This window comes from Natator depressus, chromosome 11 (assembly GCF_965152275.1).
Source record: "Natator depressus isolate rNatDep1 chromosome 11, rNatDep2.hap1, whole genome shotgun sequence".
In the NCBI taxonomy this organism is placed as follows: Eukaryota; Metazoa; Chordata; order Testudines; family Cheloniidae; genus Natator; species Natator depressus.
In genome coordinates, this window is record NC_134244.1 from 4,541,898 (window position 1) to 4,558,047 (window position 16,150).

At 46.0% G+C, this 16,150-nt stretch overlaps 1 protein-coding gene across 1 annotated transcript in view; it reads left to right on the top strand.

Annotated features, from left to right (window-relative positions):
- The first annotated feature begins 613 nt into the window (after positions 1-613).
- The window catches only part of MARCHF4 (membrane associated ring-CH-type finger 4), a 163,601-nt gene continuing 148,064 nt past the window's right edge, over positions 614-16,150 (top strand). Inside the window, exon 1 of the mRNA XM_074967045.1 lies at positions 614-1,093. Coding sequence (XP_074823146.1) covers positions 614-1,093 — 480 coding nt within the window. The remainder of the gene's footprint in view (positions 1,094-16,150) is intronic.

The window sequence follows — 16,150 nt, forward strand, 5'->3', positions numbered from 1 at the left end:
ACAAAACCCAGTTTTGCATTTTATTAGCCGGCTGTGTCTCCCGTCTGATGCCACATCCTCTTGTACCATTTCAAATAACTCTGCTGCTAACAGCCAGAAGCAAAAGGAAATCCTTGACATGCCAAATACTGTTGCAAGAACCATATTTCCCTCCTTTCTCCACAGCCGCTGGAGAGACCCGACCCCGTTCGTTACAGGTGCAGGAGTTAAGACTTTCCAGGAGCCCCCGCGTTTCTCTGAACCCCCCCCCCCCGGCCCCCGCGGAGGGTTTACTTCTAACACCGGATTATTTCGAAACAAACTTGTGGAATTTGTCCAGTTATAAACAAAAAAAGAGGGGGGGGGGGAGAGGGGAAGGGCAGAGATAATTTTTTATCCTTATTAATGATCAGCGGGTTGCGGTGAATTTTAACCAGCTCTTCCTCCAGATCCATTTTTTATTAATTATTATTATTATTATTATTAATTACTGTTTTTAAAGAAAGAAAAACGACCCAACATTTTGGGGTGGGGAGCGGGAAGGGAGACACCAGCCAAGCAGCCCCCCTGGCTCCTGGGCTCCCCCCGGCTGGCTCCTCTTTCCCGCCCGTCCCTGCCCGGACGGGGAAGGCACATGTTCACACCAGCCGGCGTGCTCGGCTTCGGGGGCCGCCGCTGCGGATTGCGGAGCCCGAGCCAGATGTCGCGCCACCCGAGCCTCCTCAAGTGCCGCTGCCGCAGGCTGTTCAATGACCTGAAAGTCTTCCTGCTCCGGAGACCCCCTGCGCCCCCTCCGCCCTCGCCCCCCTTCCCCATGAACAGCGGAGCCCCCCGCCCCGGCGCGCAGGCGGCCGGCCGCAGCCCCCTGCCCGCGCTGCCCGGGGGGCGAGGGGGAGCCTGGAGGGCGCCGGCCGCCGGCGGGGGCGGCCCGGCCAGCCCGCCCGAGGAGGAGGGGAGCAGCCCGGCCGGCGAGCCCCCCACGTCCACCATGAGCAGCGCGTCCTCGGAGGACTTCTGCAAAGGGAAGGCGGAGGACAGGTACTCGCTGGGCAGCAGCCTGGACAGCGGCATGAGGACCCCGCTCTGCAGGATCTGCTTCCAGGGGCCCGAGCAGGTGAGCGAGCCTGGGGGTGGGGGTGGGGGGTGGGCGAGCCAACTTCCCAGCCAGGCGCTGGGGCTGGAGTCCTCTGTGTGTCTGTGTGTCCCTCACCCCCCCACCCCAGCGCTCCTCGCTGCTCCCCGGTAAGCTGGGTTTGCTCTTTGGAGAAGGGTGGTGCGGATTTTCTCTTGGGCTGTGAGCCTGGGGCGAAGGGGGTGTTTTGGAAGGGTCTGAGCTGGAGCTGCTCTGCCTTGCAAGCTTTGTGCAGGCAGGGGAAAGGCGGAGACACATACTAGCCGCCACACGCCAGTGTGCCCGCCAAGGGACTACCCCACACACAACTGCTCACCTGGAGAAACACAAAGGCACACCCAGAGACGGGCACAGACACAGCGCACACATGCAAGGCCGCAGAACTCAGGGCCACAAACACAAACAGCCACACATGCCCACACCAACGCCCACGCAGACGAGGCACCAAAAGACAGACATAACTCACAGCCCAGAGACACCACACACAGCACTATGCACAGACACAATACACAGACAGGCCCAGAGCCACGCTATGAAAAGACTTTGTTTTACTGCATGGACATAACGTGATACCTTGAAAAAGGTTTGGAAAAGGAGCGCAGCTTAACTCAGTCTAGTTCTGGTTCTCATTCACTGGATTTGGGGCCAGATGCAATTTTGAAGGTGACAGCAATGGTCTTAGTGCTAATTATTTACGGTTTCTTTACTTGCTTTTTGAGGTGTGGCCCTGATACATACATATCAACTTTGTTTAATAACATTGTGAACATTTAAAAACCTAGATGCTCAGATGTTGCATTTGAGTTATATCAGAATATCCCCAGCGTACTGGATAACTCCTTGATTTGTCTCTGGATTGGCAAGTGGTACTTTTGTTGATTTTGTGGTTTGCAGCTTGGCCTAGGACTTTTTAAAAGAGAAATGTCAGGTCTGGGGCCATGGCCTGAAGGCTTCCCTACAGAGTCAGAGAGAATATTTTATATATCGGGTAAAACTTTGAATGTCATGGCTTTATCTGTGCTAGAAGGATTGTGTATAATCAAAGTCTCACCTTAACTTCTCCTTAATTAAAGGTTTCAGAGTAGCAGCCGTGTTAGTCTGTATCCACAAAAAGAAAAGGAGGACTTGTTCGTCGCTAAGGTGCCGCAAGTACTCCTTTTCTTTTTCCTTAATTAAAAATACCCTTCTATATTTGAAAGATGCCTGGATCTGTTTAATTACTCCATCACTATCTATAAATGGATAATGACTCAAAGAACACCCAGAGGAAAATTATAGGAAAAGATCTCCATTGCATTAAATCCTATTAGGGTTTAACAGTCACTTCCAAGACTTAAAACTAAAACAGCAAAGTTGACATTCATTACACAGGAGCAGTTTTAAGGGGCAGATGGTTAGAGAGCAATGACTTCCTAGAGATTCCTTAGTAGAGATGTCCTGAGCCATTTTATACTGCATGGCAGGAATTCTCAAACTTTTTTTTGACAGTGTGGACGTCTTAATAAAGAGATTATTTGGCTGCCTGCGGACATCTCCCCCTCCCCCCATTTGCAATCATATAAAATCCCTGGGGCAACAACAGCAATTGATTATGAGGAAAAGTGACAGTAAGAAAGTATGAAATGCATAGTTAGCTTTTTAAAACACAATTTAGTGGCTGTAAATACACAGCAGGAATCAACACCACGTGACCAGGCAGCTCCCCGTGGAATGTTACCAAATAGTCTGCAGATTATCCTGCGCCCCCGCCCACAGTTTCAAAACCGCTATTGGTCAGGACTACGCTAAACTTTGAATAAAGCAATGGTGCGAGATTATACGTGCTAAGAGTGCGACCTAAAAACATTCCTTGGGACAGGTTAATAGTAGGCCAAAGAAGTTTCTCTCCACCAAAATGTCTAGGGTGCTGCACAATATGGGAAAAAATACACGGTAATCAAAAATAAAATGTGACATTTTTTTCACACCATTTTCTCCAAACTACAAATGATTAAAAGTAGATCAAGTATTTTAGCCTAGTACGTTTGGTGCATTTAGTACACGGGCAAAATTCACACTTAGTCTAAAACAGTTAAACGCAGCAGGAAAGATTACAGACCTGAGGCTTGATCCTTCAGCCCTAACATGCAAGTAGCCTTTACTCACCAGAATAGTCTCACTGACTGCCATGTAAGCTCTACTCACATGAGTTGCAGGGTCTGGCTGTAAGGCAAAGATCTTTGGGTCTGTAAGATGGTAGATCAAAACCGAAGTTCAGTTAAACCAGATTTTGCCCCATTCTCTGCTTCCTATTTTGGTAGCTCTGCCTCTGGTATAGTAACCCAGTGCCATGTGGCTGTGCTTAGGGTGATAGTATTGTGATCCATGTCCTGCCACGCCTACTAAAGGTGCCAGCATCTTGCATCCTCTGGTGGTACGCTCATTTGTGTCTCTCATAAGTAGGATGTTCGGTGTTGAGGGGACCTGACCCATCCCAGTGTAAGCCCCTATCTTTCCTGAAGATTAGTTATGTTTCTACAGCAACCCATCTGTATAGCACAGTCCGGCAGAATGAGCCCTCTTCATACCTATAGGTCTCTTAGATCAGAGTTAGAGGGCCAATGGGACATAGCCCTTTGGAATGGCTTATCTATTTGATTGATAGCTGAAGATGCACTTTTCACAACATGCTTTTAGAGGAGTAAAAAAAAAAAACAAAACAAATCACTCACCATTTCCAGAGGCAGTTTATGTCTGGCTTATTTTATTTTTTTCATCTCTTTTAAAAGCAGCACAGTTGAAGATATGTTCAGCTAGCTGCCTGTATATTTTAGCTATTTCACCTTTATAGTACTATCTGCACTACTGATCATTCTGCCCAGACACAGGAAAGGTGACGTCTGTGAGGCTCTCGTTTGTGTGTGTGAGCAAATAGATTCTAAGTAGAGTAAAAAGCCAGGTGACTGGCTACCTTGGGGAACAGGAATCCTTTAAAATAATTGGATGCTTATTTTTACACTTCAAAATCTACGTTGTATTTTAAATGTGAGGCTATTTGCTGACCATCAGCCAGTCTATCAAAGGGAAAAAGTGAGCAGATGTGACCTGCAGGTAATAAAGTTCTGTCACTACTCTCTCCTTTTGCTTCTCAAATCCTCTGACTTTGTTATAATAAAGCTACTTAGGGCTGGAGTCTGCCATCCTTACACTTTATTCTACAAGTAAGCTCATTTTCTTCAGTGGGATTACTTGTGGAGTAAGGCACGGTTCATTATGAATGAGAGTATCAGAATGTGGCCCATATTTATTGGGCCAAATCCTGAAGTTTTTAACCCAGAGCCAGATTCTAACCCCAGTTTCACCGGTATAAATTCAGACTAACTCTTTGAAGTCAATGGAGATACTCCGGAGTTGTACCAGTATGACTGAGATCTGAACTGGCTCCTGTTTTTATTCAGTCCTTATTCTGTTAAAACTCCCCGTGGGCCAAATCCTGAGGCCTTATCCAGTTTTTGTTCAGTCTTGATTCAGGTAAACACCTATTGATTTGCCTGTATAACAACTCAGCAAGGTTCTTTCAAGATTTGGCCTCTTAGAGCAACAACAGTGATGAACGCACATGATATTATACCAACCTTGCATGTAATTTTACCAGCCTGGGCACAAAATTTAATTGCCAGGTGACAAATGATGACAATGATCAAAATGAACAAAAATCTGAAGCCAGCTGCCCTAGAAAGGAATGGGCAAATAGACTTTTGCGAGGCTGCTTTACGCTTTATGGTTTGTTGGGAACAAAATCTTCATTATAAATGGACTTTTAGGCATTCTAGGCCTATTTACACAAAGTTATGGTGAGACTCCAAAAGATGTTTTAATCCCATTTTTATTTTCTTTGTTTAAATATGACAACACCAACAAAGTTCCTTACTAATCTGGCTTCTCAAGTAGGTTTTATGCAACATCTAATGCAAAACAAAGTCTGTGGGGATTTTCACTTTAAATTTACGATGGTCCAACATGTGAGAGGCCTCAGGCACTGAGTTACTTGTATCTTAAGCTCCTTGTGCGGTTGTGGTTCTTATGTATAAGCTGATTGTTTTATTTAAAACTATGTTGGGGGAATTTAGTAAGGAGAAAAGCTCTTTATTGTAAAAATGTTTTGACACTTGATGGTTAGTTGAAAGCAACCACTAATACAAAGAAAAGCATGGATTAGATGACCAGGTGAATAAAATGTCAAAGTAACAAATTCTAATCCTGGAAGGTGACTGTTTATTATAACCAAGGCTAGCTGTCAGAACAGGTGATTGCTTTTACTGAAAGGTCTGGCTTAAATTGTAAAATCTATCAGGCCGGCTTCTGATCTTGGCTATTCCATCAACTTTCAGGGAGTTATTCTGATTTTCACTGGTTTAACTGAGTAGAGACTCTGGCCCATTGCATCAATTAATTTTGAAGCTGTGAACCACAAAATGTGAGCATGAGGGGTAGCGGGTGGGAAGGAAGGGTCTTTGCATATTTTCTTCTGTTTTGCTTTATGTGCTCTGTTTCGCAGAGCATTGCCTGGCTCACTGGCAAAGTTCTCCCAGAGATAGAAACTAAAGATGAGCTTCACTGTGACAAATGTTCCTCGATGTTTCATAGGTGTGGATCTAAACTGGAGGCAAGCCAAGCAGGCCAGCAAAAAAATGTGGATAGAATAAAAAGCCTCATTCATATCAGTGGGTTGTGTGATTGCACATGTAACAGTGGGTAAACAATCCCTCTGTGGTTAGAGTCCCAATTTTGGTACTCATTATAAAGAAAGGAACATCATTAGAAAGAAAATCAAACTTATATCAGACTTGGAAATCAGTGTGGTTTCTTACAAATGGTCCTGCAAATGATTCATGGCTACATATATTTTCTAGCTGGCACTCTCCACTTGTTTATCTTTTCTCAGCTTAGTTGTACTTTGTGCTTCTTCCAGGGAAAGTGCTTTAGAGAGAGAGAAAGAGATTTGAAAAGTAAATAGAAATGAGACTGGGGTTGGCTAAGTGGGATTGAAGAACAGGATATGGACTCTTTCACGTCTAGGCGAGTAGTATGAATTTAGGTCAGTACTGATTAGAGATGGTCTGAAAGTGGAACACTGTATCCAGCCCCCCTGGATTTCAGGGCAGTTTGGATTCAGATCAAATGGTTAACACAAGAACAAGGGGACAGTCAATGCAATTAAAAGGTGGGAAATTAAAAAGTGATAAAAGGAATTTTTTTTCACATAATGGGTGACTAAACTGTGGAACTCACGACCACAGGAAGTCACTGAGGCCAAGAATGTAACAAGATTGAAATAGGGATTGGGCAATAGAGTTATCATAATGAATAATAACATTCTAGGAAGGAATATTAAACTTTGTGTTTCTCAGTTTATGCGAATCTCTATTAGAGGTCAGAAGGGGAGCAGATTGTTCCATAGCTGTTCATTTCTGGGTTCTTACACCTTCCTCAGAAGCATCCAGTATGGGCCACTGTTAGGGACAGGATATTGGATTAGGTGGACCTCAGGTCTGACCCAGTCTGGCAACTCCTATGTTCCTAATTCTAGAGCCAAAGCTCATGGTTTGAGCCCCTCCCTGGTCAAGATTGAAGATGCTACCATCCGATGGCTGTTCAACGGCATATATGAAATGAGTTAATGGGCTCTTAGCTGAATTCCTGATGCACAGGTGGGCACTTCACAAAATCCATGACCACCATTAGCCTTCTAGTTGGAAATCTCCACAGAGAAGCCATGAAACGACCCAGTCATGGAGATGGCTCCATTCTAGAGACAGTCCTATCGAGCAACATTGAGGACTAGAGGAACATATAAGGACATTTGTGCTCTGGTGTCCAGGCTATATCTGCCCTATGGATAAACAAAGGACTTCTGGGCCAGATTTTCCATTGGCTTCAGTGGAGTTACTTCTGATTTACATCAGGTTGAGAGCTGAATCAGGTCTTCAGTTTCCAGAGTCAAATGAAGCAGAAACAGAGAAAATACAGCACAAAATCATGACAAAGCTCAGGGCAGGGACATGACAAAGAATGAGAGCAAACAAGTACAGTTCTGAAATCAGTATTATACGCAAGGGGAAATATAGGTGTCTGAGTGAGAGAAAGGTGGGGAAAGAAATACTGAAGGAGCAGAGAAAGCACTGTTTTCTAACTTTGTGCTGAAAGTGACCCGAACATCTGTGTTTTGGTAGCTAATGTGTTGAGTCATATAACCGCAGTGTTCCCAGCTCGGGTCTCCAGTCCATATTCTTTTCATCTGCGTGTTTCTACATGATTCATTTTCTTGGTGGTAACAAGGGTAATATTCCCTGGAAAAGAGCCATTTCTGTTCAAATGAAGCTTAGGGTTGTTGGCATCATCTATCTGGATTTGGGTTTGTGGATTTAGACTCCCAGAAGTCAGAGATGGAAAAGATTTCTTGGGTCATCCAGTTCATATCTCTGCCCTTCAGGATCTGCTCTGCAGCTGTCTGCTCCTGCCCTTACACCTGATCATTATCATCAATTGCCTGGAATAACTGTACCTGTCCCAGGGTGAACTCCCAAATTCCTTGCTTGGGCAGAACTCCCTTTGGTTTCAGTGGGAGTTCTGCCTGAGTAAGAGCCAAATATAAACTGAAAAGAGTTCAGAATTAGACCTTAGTTTAGGGTTAGACCCTGTTTCTGTTGACTTCAGTGGCAGCTGGATCAATCTCCAGATCAGGGATGGGCAACTGGTGGCCCAGGGACTGCATTTGGCCTGCCAGGTCATTTCATTTGGCCCGCTCAGAGGCGATGGTGAAAATATTCTTTGTTGGGGCTGAGCAGGTGCATAGATACCAGTGGGCCTAGCACCCAGGCCCACCTAAATCTGAGCACCAAGCACAGTGCTCAGAGTGAAGGAGATTGCAGGGGGCAAGAAGTGGAGCCTGGGACTGGGAGCAGGAGCCATTGTGCCATGTTGCAGTGCCACCCATTGGCTCAACAACCTCTCCATCAGACATGCAGGGGAGGAGATCTGCTCTACACCACCTGGCTCCGGCTACTGCCTTCCCATTGGCTCCTAGCTCCCACAGCCAATCTGACTGTGGCCAGCCACACCCTGGCTGCGGGCAGGTTGGGACACACCTCTGCCAATGGGGAGGCAGTAACCAGAGCCGGGTGGCGTAATGGCAGAGCCCCTCCCCTGCTCACATGATGAAGGGGTGGCCAGGCCAAAGTTGAGTGGTGTTGCCACCGGGCGCATGGGGACTTGCTGCTCCCAGTCTCTGCCTCTGCTCTTTTCCCCTATGGACACAGGCTCTGCCATGCACCGGGCTCTCCATGGACACAGGCTCTGCCATGCACCGGGCTCTCCATGGACACAGGCTCTGGCTCTGTCCCACACAACTCAGCTCTTGTTACTTCCTTTCCATTGGCTCTGCTGGGGGGCAGAGGGGGGAAGAACCTGATTGGCTTTCAGCTCCGAAACAATCAGCTAATGGTGGCGGGGGTCAGTAAGTAGAGCTGGGTGGCGTGGGGCAGAGTTGGCGTCTGGGTTGATGGGGAAGACTGTGCCAGCTCAAGCTTAAAAATTGTTCTTCTCTGTGGCCCACCAAAGGGTTTTAGTGGATTTTGTGGCCCTCTATACCCTTAAAGTTGCCCACCCCTGCTCTGGATAGTCAGCGCCTTGCAGCAGGGACCTGATCATGCATGTTTATTACCATGCTGTGCACAGCTGTGGTCTCCTATAAATAGTAGAAAAGGAAATTTGTCAAGTTGACTTTTAAATACCCTAGGTGACAGGGCTTCCACGTTCTCAGGCTGCTGAGACCTTGGAGCCTATCCCTTTGCTTGTGATGCCCATAGCTACCTTCATCAGTAAATCGGCAATCTTTGTTCTCCTTCACCTTCCCACACACAGAAGGCTTCAGCTAGGAATTTGTCTGTGTTTATGTCACTGCACTTGGACAGACATTTCAAGCCATGATTAACACGAGAACGGCCGCACTGGATCAGTCCAATGGTCCGTCCAGCCCAGTATCATGTCTTCCAACAGTGGCCAGTACCAGAGGATTCAGAGGGAATGAACAGACCAGGGCAATTATTGAGTGATCCATCCCCTGTTGTCCCAGCTTCTAGCAGGTAGAGGCTTAGGGACACGCAGAGCATGGGGTTGCATCCCTGCCCATCTTGGCTAAGAGCCATTGATGGACCTCTCCTCCAGGAGTTTCTCTCATTCTTTTGTGAACCCAGTTACAGTTCTGGCCATCACAATGCCCTGGGCAACAAGATCCGCAGGCTGCACTTGTGGTTGATGTCAGTTAGTGACGGCACAACACACGTTGCTCAAGTTGTTTGCATCTATATCTTCCTTGTTTGTTATTTTTACCAAGACGTCACCTTCTCCTTGCAATGTTCACTTAGTACAACGGAAATGTAATTGCATTTCATCCTTCTGTCAAGTGTCTGCCGATTCTTGTGAAGAGGCACGAGGCTTCACAGCTTTTTGCCTCTGCTGCTGCTTGCTCTGCTCCACTCAAGGATGGCCCTGGTCTAGGAGTAATGCACTTGGCTCTGACAACAGTAGTGTGAGTCATAACAGTTAAAGTACATGAAATTATATTATATTATATTCCTTTGTGCATGCTACACAAAGTCTTTGAAATGTGTGCATAAAGCTTGCATTTTTATCCTGGTGCAGGGGCAAGGGGCTAGGACCAAGTCCTGCCGGATATAAAGTGCCTCCAGAAGGATGCTGCACACCCATAATGGCTTCATGGGGAGGTTAAGGTGCTTGGTATCTCAAGATTTTGTCCTTAGAAAGCGGCTGTTGCTTGACTGGTTCCTGACAATTCCCTGGATCTCTACCCAATTTCTATCCTCTTTGGGGTCTTGGTGGCTTTTGACGCTGATTAGCATACACCCCTCTTGAAATGGCCTACACCCCTCTTGAAATGGCCTGTCCCTCATCTCCCCATCCCTGCATCTTGTGGCTCCTTCCTCTTCTCCTCTCTGATTGCTCCTCCACTGGGGTCCCACAACGCAGTTCCTTCTTTGGTGCCTTCCTCTCCTCCCTTGACACTGTCTCAGAGTGATCTCATCCAGTCACACGGTTTCTTTAGGCCAGTGATTCACAGATCTGCCTTTCTGCTCTTGGCCTGCCTCCCTCCAGGCAGTCCCACACCACTGCTGGCTTCTGGACATCTCCTCCTTGGATGTCTTGCCATCAGCTTAAACTGAACGGGGCCAGAACTGAACTCTTGATTTGTCCTCCCCTACTCTCTTGCCTCTCCCTTTCTTTAGCACTGTTGACAGCTCTTCCATCCTCTCAGTCACTCAGGCCATTAACCTGAGTGTCATCTTCATCTCCCTCTTTCTTGCCCACCCCTCCAGGCTTTTTCCTACTCTATTTCTTTCCTTCCTGTCCAGACAATGAGAACGCTTGTCCAGATCCTCCTCATCTCCTGTCTTGATTACTGAGACCTCCTCCTCTCCAGCTTCCCTAACACTTACATCACCCAGCTCTGGTCCTTTCAAAACACAGCTATTAAGATCATCTTCCTTGCCCATCACTCTGATGGCATCACCCCCCAATGCTGAATCTGTCCACTGGCTCTCCCCATCTTTCACCACATCAAGTTCAAACAGTTCTGCTTTTCCCTTCTTGTCCACTCTTATTTCTTATCACTTCCTCCTACACAGCCCCAATTATCCCAGCTTTGTCTGCCTGTTTGTCAGTGTCTCACACAAATATCTCTGTGCTTAATAAGACATACTGTCTCTGTGGCATGCATCCCAGTATTAAAGAGAAAGATGCCTAGAGAGCACAGGGCAGAACTCTAGGGCTGCATTTAATGCCTCCCATGGATTGCAAACCTTGATCCTGTACTGGATCTACACTTCAAGACAAAAGGTTTCATGTATAGCAGAACTCCTATTTTATGAACTAATCAGGGAGTGAGGAGTTCATAAAATCAAAAAGTTCAAAAAAAATGAACATCTCGAAATGACAGTAGGTGTGGTGCATAAGTTACAGTTCACCACATTGCTTTCTTCTTGTCCTTTAAACCGCAGCAAAGCAGATTCCAATGCACTGAAGGAATCAGAATATGAAGGGAAATTGATTTGTTCTTCATTGACATCACTTTTGTTATATGATTTTTTTTTATCCCATCGGGGAAAAATGGTTTGTACAACTGGCTGTTCGTAAGATTGGTGTCTGTAAAATCAAGGTTCTCCTTAGCTTAGGGAAATATTTTGCAGGATATGTTCTTAGGTAATGGGCCATGCTTAACAACAGCAGCAGCAAAAAAGACACACTAGTTTGTAGAACTTTAAAAAATATATCATTTGCCTAAAATCTCCACTTTGGGTTGGGTATTACCATAAATTAAAGGATACTGTCTGATCTTTTTGTCAATTTCACTTGCAATGTTTACTCATGTTAAGGATGTATATCCATGGAGACCTTCAGTTACACAGGGAGCTTACTTGGAGGAATTGCAGGGAAAGTCACACTCTAAGTATAAAGGAGGAAGTGACATTTTGGGTCCATCTTTCACTCCCTTCTAGACTTCACTGGGGCTTTCTTATAATGGATTTGCACAAGGGGCAGAGTTAAGGCTATGCGTACTTCTGACTGCCATGCAGGCTTTGTTTTAATTCTGCAGCAGCGTCTAGAGGCTTCAATCAGAGATTAGGGTCTAGCACGCAAGGCACCGTACAAACAAATGAAGCAAAGACAATTCCTGCCTCGAGTGAAGTGCAGGACTAAACAGCCTCAACAGTTTCTTAATACAATTTTCTTGATGGCGTTTCCCAGGGTTTTCTTGTTAAAGGAAAAATCATTCAAAATCGGGATCTCTTTGGCCAGCTGTCAGTTGCACATCATGTCCCATGCAACTGATGAGGTCTGTGGGCAGCAGTTGGTGCCAGGGCCCCGGTCTCAGCAGCTGGAGAGACAGTTCACAGGAGGCTCTGGTGTAAACACAAAGCCCTCTCTGTTGCAGAGCTCTTCACCTGTGAGTCCGAGGGGCTGCGGCGTGCATGCCTTCGGAAGCCCTACGCCCATGCGAGTAGAGCACTGCTCCAGTGAAGCTCACAAACTGTGCAGGCAGGCAGACTGCAGACTTGGGGGGCTTCCTTCTTGTGATCCTGCACCCTGGAGGCTCCTGAACAGACAGTGAAGCGAGAGAGTGAGTTTGGGGGACCCAAAGACAGGGACCATTAAAGGGAGGGGGATTTTGAGGCCAGGAAGAAGTTGAAGCCCTAGAGATTGAAAGTGGGTTTGTCTTCTGCGTTACAAAAATCTCTATGCACAAGGTGAGTGAAGTTTTCCATGCAAACCCAGATCCGTTTGCACCGGCTCCAGCAAGCTTCTCTTGGCCAGGTGTCAGATTAGTAAAAAAAAAAAAAAAAAAGGAGGGGTTGGTTCTGGTACTGTCTCAGACTCTACCCACAATCCAAGCCTCACACAGTTGTGCAATAAGAATATCTTCAAATCCTTACACTATGGAAGAGTTAACCACGTTGGGATTTAAATGGTCATCATTAGGCTTCAGAGTTGACACCTGATTGACATAAATGGGGACAGCTCTCATTTCACATTGCCTGGAGCCTTGGGCTGACATCACGGCATCAGTCTATGGTTTGAAGATTTTTCTTCACAACCATGAGGGCTAAGAACAGAATTTCTAGTAAATGAAATCTTAGATTTGATAGCACAAGATGAAGCCTGCAAATAATAGCCGTGGTTTGTTGGTTTGCCGCAAGCCAGCCCAACTGGAACCAGTTTGCAGGCCCCCCATAAGCACTTCCTCATTGCCATTCTCCCCAGGTTTATATTCTGCAACTTCCACAGGTCTCCGAAAATGTGCAAGAGGATAGCTTCTCTCCTTCCCTTCCTGCTGGCTTCCTAAAGTCTGCAGGAACAGATCTCCTCTCTGGCCTCTCCTGTGTATGTCCGGTGGTTCACAGAAGAGGAACTGAGACCCTTGGAGGTATGCATGGGTTGAAGCAAAAATCTGTGAGCAGCTTATGATTTTTAAAGTGTTGCAATTCCATTAAATCAAACCCACTGATCACTAGCATGCTCCCAGACGCATAGATTTTACGGCCAGCAGGGACCATCGTGATCATCCAGTCTGACCTTCTGCACATCGCAGGGCACAGAACCTCACCCACCCAGTCTTGGAATAGACCCCTAGCCTCTGGCTGAGTTACTGATGTCCACAAAGCATGATTTAAAGATTCACAGCCCTTCTCCTCGGGGAGGGCTGTTTCCCTGCAAATTTCAGCTTTTTTACCTCCCAGTTAGTTTGGCTGGAGAGTTGTTTGAAAACTGTAACGTTGCTTTCAATAATAGGAAAAGATCCCCCCTCACTACTCTCCTATTCAAAAATTGCTGAACCCTTTTTGCAAAGACCACGCTTGGAAAATTTCAGCCCAGCAGGTGAATGTTTCTGAAAGTGATGAGTTCGGAAAATAAAGGATGAGTGGGAAAACCTACGGAGCAGTATCCAGAACAGTCACTATGGCTCGTATTCCCACACACAATGATAATTGATGTACCAATTGAATCCAACCTTGCCGGGGATGCTTGTCATTCAAACAGCATCGGCTGGGGCAGTCTGGCACTGAAGAGGTTAATGGGAAAAGGCTAGAAGTTAGGGCTAATTGGCATTTTTAGGAGCTTGGCTGATGACAGCTGAGATTCTTGCAGCCTACCAAGCTCCGCGATCATTCCAGCAAGCCCAAAGCAGAAGAGCCATGTGATAGGGGAAGCAATTATAGACCAAGCATAAATAGCTTGAGTGTAAATTGTGGGGAGAGTATCAGAAACAATTGGGCGAGATTTAATGAGAGAAAGAACGTTGATTAGAGGCAGCCAGCCTGGATTGGTAAGTGGCAAAGGGAACTAGACTGCTGGAGCTCTTCAAAAGATATTATTGTCACGGTAAACTTAGAGGAACGCAGCGGAAGATACAGGCTCATGGGTTTCCACCAAGCATACAGTACAGTTCCACTCCAGAGATTATTTGCTAATGTGAGCAGTTGTGTGCTTGTGTGTGTAGCTGAGCTTGTGGGTACATTTAAGGGGATCAGAAGCATACTGGGGTGAAAGACAATAGCTCTTGCAGCTGCCAGGACACTGGCTTGTGGGTTCTGTCCCCCCACAACTTGGTCTGGGGGAGGTGCTCCTGCAGTGTCGATGATATGGGCCAGCTGATAGTGTCAGAGGTCTCCGGTGGCACAGAAGATGTGGCAAATTAAAGATGGAAAAGGCCTCGACCACCTCCCTGACTGATACAGGACTGTTCTTTGCAGCACATGATGGGGCTTCATAGCTGTTCCCTTTGAAGGCTGTCGCACTTCCTAATAGAGCTCACCCTCAGGAAGATTTTCAGTTATACTCACCTTGAACGCTCCTGTTCCTAAATCTCTCCTGCTACTCCTGGTTACTTCCCCGCCCAACCAAATAATTCATCTTTCTTCTTAGCGTTTGCATTCTCTGAGCATTTGTAAGGTTGCTATGTCTCCCACCCAAATGTAGCTCTTTCGGTCTTCCCTCATAAGACAGTTCCTCTATGCCTGAGAAATTGTTCACATCTCACCTCTGCTAACTGGAGTTTATATTTCTGTGCTCTCCACAATGGGCCACTTAAGTCCAGCTGATAACCCTAGTTAAAAGCCAAGTGGCCGTGTCTTCACTGCTATGTTAACCTGAGTCAGCTAATGAGGGTTAGCTAACTTGAGTTAAGAACACACCTTTTTCACAGTGTAGGCATATGTCTACACAGCAAAGAAAAACCGGCGGCTGGCCAGAGGCAGCCATGGGCTTTTCTTTGTTGTGTAGACATACCTTTACAGACAGGACTCTTGCATTCTGTGTATGGTTCTGTATGTTCCTTATTAGTTACAGCATGGGAATTGGAGTCAGGACACCTGGATTTTGCTCCCAGGTCAAGTGGATAGAGCAGCATGATTGCCAACCTGGACTCTTGGGCTATGTTTACACTGCAATCAAACACCCACAGCTTGCCCTGGTCCGCTGAGTGGGGCTCGGGTAGCTATAAAATTGCCATGTAGACGGTCAGGCTCGTGCTGGAGCCTGGGCACTGAGCCCCGTGAAGGGAAAGGGTCCCCGAATGTGAAACTTCATTGCTTGTTTGTAAAATACTTTGAGAACCTCAGATGAAAGACAGTATATAAATGCCAAGTATTAGTATTATGAGTAAGCTGGGCATGCTGGCAGAGCATTAAAGAGTAGTAAACAGAGGGATGAAGTTGCAAAGTGAGGCCACATTGAAGCAGCTAGTACAGTATTAATGAGCTTAAGAGACAGCTTGACATTTTTATAGAGAGACAGACAGATGGGATTTGAAGCATAGAACAATGAAGTGAGGTCAGGGAGGTGAGCTGGCTTTATTTGGCCAAATTATTTTCCTGTCCAGCAGTTCTTTATCCTCTTGAACTGGCAAAGTGCCCTTTGTCGTTGGCCCTATCATGAATCTTCAAGATAACCACTCAGTAGCACAGCTATGGAGGACTGGTCAGGAAGAATGAGCTTGTTTATGGAGAACTGCCATGTGATAGGAAAGAAATTCTAACCATTAGCCGGATTTATCCTTGAAGTCCATGGGGTTAAGCTAGAACCAAGCTGACAATGTCTAATTACAGAGAGAAAAATGAGTCCATAAAAAGCAGTAATAATAAAATATCTTAAATATAATTAAAAAGAATAATTTACAGTCAAATAGGAAACTATGATCTTGACAACCAGGTGATGCAAGGTACGGCTGAGGGTCTGCAGCTCAGCATGGGAATATATGAAAAAGGAGATTTTCCAAATTTCTGTTTTAATTAACTGAAATTTAAAAGTACTATTAGCACTAACCAAAACAGCCAATATATTCTGCACCAACTTCAATCTCTTGCTTTCACCTGCTTTTAAATGCTGGGTTCTATTTTCCCAGTCGAAAGGTGAAATCAATGGCAACACTCCCGTTGACTTCAGGGCTTTCACCCTTGCTGTCTACAGCATCAGACTGGAATTCCT